Source organism: Nicotiana sylvestris, chromosome 4 (genome assembly GCF_000393655.2).
Source record: "Nicotiana sylvestris chromosome 4, ASM39365v2, whole genome shotgun sequence".
Classification (NCBI taxonomy): Eukaryota; Viridiplantae; Streptophyta; class Magnoliopsida; order Solanales; family Solanaceae; genus Nicotiana; species Nicotiana sylvestris.
Genome location: NC_091060.1, coordinates 1,087,736 through 1,092,347, shown reverse-complemented (window position 1 = coordinate 1,092,347; position 4,612 = coordinate 1,087,736). Strand labels below are relative to the sequence as shown.

General features: G+C 43.4%; 1 protein-coding gene across 1 annotated transcript; it reads left to right on the top strand.

Moving 5' to 3' along the window:
* Positions 1-601: 601 nt before the first annotated feature.
* On the top strand, positions 602-913 carry LOC138889100 (uncharacterized). Its single transcript, XM_070171660.1, has one exon. The coding sequence runs from the start codon at positions 602-604 to the stop codon at positions 911-913; it is 312 nt and encodes a 103-aa protein (XP_070027761.1).
* The last annotated feature ends 3,699 nt before the right edge of the window (positions 914-4,612 follow it).

Here is a 4,612-nt window from a genome sequence, read left to right as displayed (position 1 = left end):
TGCCCATAGGAAGGTTGGCCAAATGGCAAATTCTGCTCACAGAGTTTGATATCGTCTATGTGACGAGGACAGCCATGAAAGCCCAGGAGTTGGCCGACCATTTGGCAGAGAATCCCGTTGATGAAAAATACGAGCCTTTAAGAACGTATTTTCCCGATGAAGAGGTGATGCATACAAACGAGCTGGAGTTAACCGAGGAACCGGGTTGGAAGCTTTTCTTCGATGGAGCTGCGAACCCGAAAGGGGTTGGAATAGGAGCAGTACTCATTTCTGAAACAGGACGCCATTATCCGTTACGGCTCAGCTGCGCTTCTATTGCACCAATAATATGGCCGAGTATGAAGCTTGCATTTTGGGTCTGCGATTAGCGGCGGACATGGATGTCCAAGACGTTTTGGTCTTGGGAGACTCGGACCTTTTGGTACATCAAATTCAGGGTGAATGGGAAACACGGGATTTGAAACTCATACCATATCGACAATGCTTGCACGATCTGAGCAAGCAATTTCGATCGGTGAAGTTTAAACACATCCCGAGAGTTCATAACGAGGTTGCGGATGCATTGGACACCTTAGCATCAATGTTGTACCACCCTAACAAAATGTACGTTGACCCTCTGCACATCCAGGTTCGTGATCAGCACGCTTATTGCAACGCGGTGGAAGAGGAAGTAGATGGCAAGCCCTGGTTTCATGATATCAAGGAATACCTCAGAATGGGAATATATCCAGAACAGGTCACTGGAGACCAGAAAAGAGCTCTTCGGCGATTGTCGAATGGTTTCTTCCTCAGCGGTAGAGTGTTATACAAAAGAACCCCGGATTTGGGATTGTTGAGATATATAGATGCCAGTCAGTCCACGACGGTTATGGCAGAAGTACATGCTGGAGTTTGTGGGACACATATGAGCTGATACGTGTTGGCAAGGAAGATCCTTAGGGCAGGGTATTACTGGCTCACCATGGAACATGACTGTATCAGTTTCGTGAGGAAATGCCATCAGTGTCAGATACATGGAGATCTGATTCATTCTCCGCCAACAGAGTTACATACGATGTCAGCACTCTGGCCGTTTGTTGCATGGGGCATGGATGTCATTGGGCCTATCGAGCCGGCAGCATCCAACGGCCATAGGTTCATTCTGGTGACCATCGACTACTTCACCAAATGGGTCAAAGCTAAAACCTTCAAATCGGTGACTAAAAAGTCAGTTGTGGATTTTGTTCACTCCCATATCATCTGCAGATTTAGGATCCCAAAAGTGATCATTACGGACAATGGTGCGAATCTTAACAGCAGCTTGATGAAAGAGGTATGCCAACAATTCAAGATTACACACCGCAATTCTACCCCATATCGCCCCAAGGCGAATGGAGCGGTCGAAGCAGCCAATAAGAACATCAAGAAGATACTGCGGAAGATGGTGGAAGGATCTAGACAATGGCACGAGAGATTACCCTTTGCTTTGTTGGGTTATCTCACTACCGTCCGGACTTCCATAGGTGCAACTCCTTATTTGTTGGTGTACGGAACTGAGCCGTAATACCAGCAGAGGTCGAAATTCCGTCCCTCCGGATTGTCGCTGAAGCCGAGATTGATGATAATGAATGGGTCAGAGCTCGATTAGAACAGTTGAGCTTGATAGACGAGAAAAGATTGGCAGCAGTGTGCCATGGTCAGCTGTATCAGAAGAGAATGGCAAGAACATATAATAAGAAGGTACGCCCCAGGATGTTTGAAGTAGGGCAGCAGGTATTAAAGAGGATCCTCCCGCATCAGGTCAAAGCAAAAGGCAAGTTCGCCCCAAATTGGAAAGGGCCTTATATCGTGACCAGAGTGTTGTCCAACGGTGCTTTGTGTTTGACGGATATCGAGGGGAGATGTGTTGACATGGCTATCAATTCAGATGCAGTCAAGAGATATTATGCGTAAATTCTTTGATTATGGCAATAATTGGTTCGTTTGTTTGTACTTGGTACTTATTGGATAATGAAATGACGGAGGCAGTTCTTTCTTCTATCCAAACACTTTTTACCCTTGTTTCCCCCTTTTGAGCCTTAAGTTATTCTTTCATACCCCTCTTTTGGAATCACTAATGGGAAAGATATGAAAAAGAGAAAGAAAAGAAAGGAAATTTTTTTTAAGAGAAAATGAAAAAAAAGAGAAAAAAAGAGAGAGATAAAAATCACAAGAAATACAAAACAGTGGGAACTACGTTTGACCTGATTCCTCAAAGAGGATACGTAGGCGCCTCACGGCTCGGTCATAGTGTGCATAATGTCCATAAGTGTGCATAATAGGCACAGTGTGCGTAACGCACATAGCTCAACATAGAGTAAAAAATAATAAAATCCCCCAAGCAAGAAAACTGGGGGCAGAGGTTATGTTTTAAAAATTCCAACAAAGGTTTGATTCCAAAAGTTGTAGCGGATCACCCATCAAAGTTATTTCATTTTTTGATAGCCTTTCTTTTAGCCCCACACCAAAACCAACATCGACGTCCAAAAGACCTCCCGATCAATATCCAAGAGGTGCCAAGTCAGGCAAATAAAGCCGAGAATAATACGCTGATCCCCGGCAAAGAAGAGGATCATAAAACTGGAAATGAATTGATAGTCCAAAGGAATCTCCAAAGAGAGGGTCATATCGACAGCACTCCGATTCTCCGTTGAAGAAATAAAATGAGAGAGTCTTGGCGGTGAAAACCTTCGCGGGCACCACAAGGCGACAAAAGATGAGAGATATAAAACGAGAGAGTCTTATCGGTGAAAACCTTCACAGGCACTATAAGGCGCCGGGAGCTGAGAGAAAAGAGAGAGTCTCATTAGTGAAAACCCCTCAAGGGCACTATGAGGCGACAGGACAGATCAGCAAAAGGATCCACGTTCACAAAAGAAATGGACGCCCATTTATCCCCATGCAAGTAAGGTCATCAGGCAAGTTGATTGATACAAATAGACTGGGTCGGGAATCTATGGTGCACGTCATGATCACAAGGACCAGTCATGTTATCCAGATAAGTTCTTATCTTTTCCTTTTTCCACCAAGTATTGGTTCAGAAAGATTTTCCTCCTTTTCTATCTTTTTCATTTTTTCTTTCTAAGAATTCGTTTTGGAAAAGATTTTTCAAAGTTTACTACTAGAGGCCGAAGGGGTACGAAAGCAAAATACGAAAAGGGTAGGCCAAGAGTCGAGGCAATAAGACAAAAGGCATCGGCTGCGAAACCAAAGGACGAATTGTGTAGAAAGAAGGGTGACGTAAAGAGAGCGGAAAATGACGGGTGAAGGACTTGTGGACCAAGTTCCGAGAAGGTTTCCCCACAGAACGTTGATAAATCCCGGACCCGAATCCAAAGTGGTCAGACGCCACAAGAAAGGGAAATCAATCCGGTACAAGATATCCCCGGGCAATGCAATTCTATGCCTTACAATTCCGGGAGGAAGTAAACTCCTGAAGGGAGTAGTTTCGGGATTAAAAGCAGACTCCCACAGCATGTCCTGAAAAGAGAAAGCAGAAAGGAGGATAAATGGAAAACCACCCCCAGCAAGCAGCGTCGTCCACCAACCAGTTGTTGGAGCATAGAGCAAGGAGAAGAAAAGGGAAAAATCATCCCCCATCGGAAAGGTCACCGTTGCCCCACCATGATTAAAACTAGCTAAATCCTTTTGTCTGCTGCAGGAAAATAAAGGTTGATGATGGCAGAAGGACGCGATACCAGAAAGATCACCAAAACCGGGGCAGAAAATTTTCTGCCATTGCCAAATATTTTCTCGGAGGAACGAGAAAACAAAATCAAATATGTCTTAGTTTAAATAGGCGCCCACCTGTATAACGAGAGGAATACTTTTCAGTCTTAGTTTAAATAGGCGCCCACCTGTATAACGAGAGGAATAATTTTCAGTCTTAGTTTAAATAGGCGCCCACCTGTATAACGAGAGGAATAATTTTCAGTCTTACTTTAAATAGGCGCCCACCTGTATAACGAGAGGAATAAATTTTCATGTCTTAGTTTAAATAGGCGCCCACCTGTATAAGGAGAGGAATAATTTTCATGTCTTAGTTCAAATAGGCACCCACCTGTATAACGAGAGGAATAAATTTTCATGTCTTAGTTTAAATAGGCGCCCACCTGTATAACGAGAGGAATACTTTTCAGTCTTAGTTTAAATAGGCGCCCACCTGTATAACGAGAGGAATAATTTTCAGTCTTAGTTTAAATAGGCGCCCACCTGTATAACGAGAGGAATAATTTTCAGTCTTAGTTTAAATAGGCGCCCACCTGTATAACGAGAGGAATAATTTTCAGTCTTAGTTTAAATAGGCGCCCACCTGTATAACGAGAGGAATAATTTTCAGTCTTAGTTTAAATAGGCGCCCACCTGTATAACGAGAGGAATAATTTTCATGTCTTAGTTTAAATAGGCGCCCACCTGTATAACGAGAGGAATAATTTTCAGTCTTAGTTTAAATAGGCGCCCACCTGTATAACGAGAGGAATAATTTTCATGTCTTAGTTTAAATAGGCGCCCACCTGTATAACGAGAGGAATAATTTTCAGTCTTAGTTTAAATAGGCGCCCACCTGTATAACGAGAGGAATAATTTTCATGTC

Bases quoted from the DNA above. Each gene is read 5' to 3' on its own strand.
- LOC138889100 (XM_070171660.1), top strand. From the start codon at position 602: ATGTACGTTGACCCTCTGCACATCCAGGTTCGTGATCAGCACGCTTAT.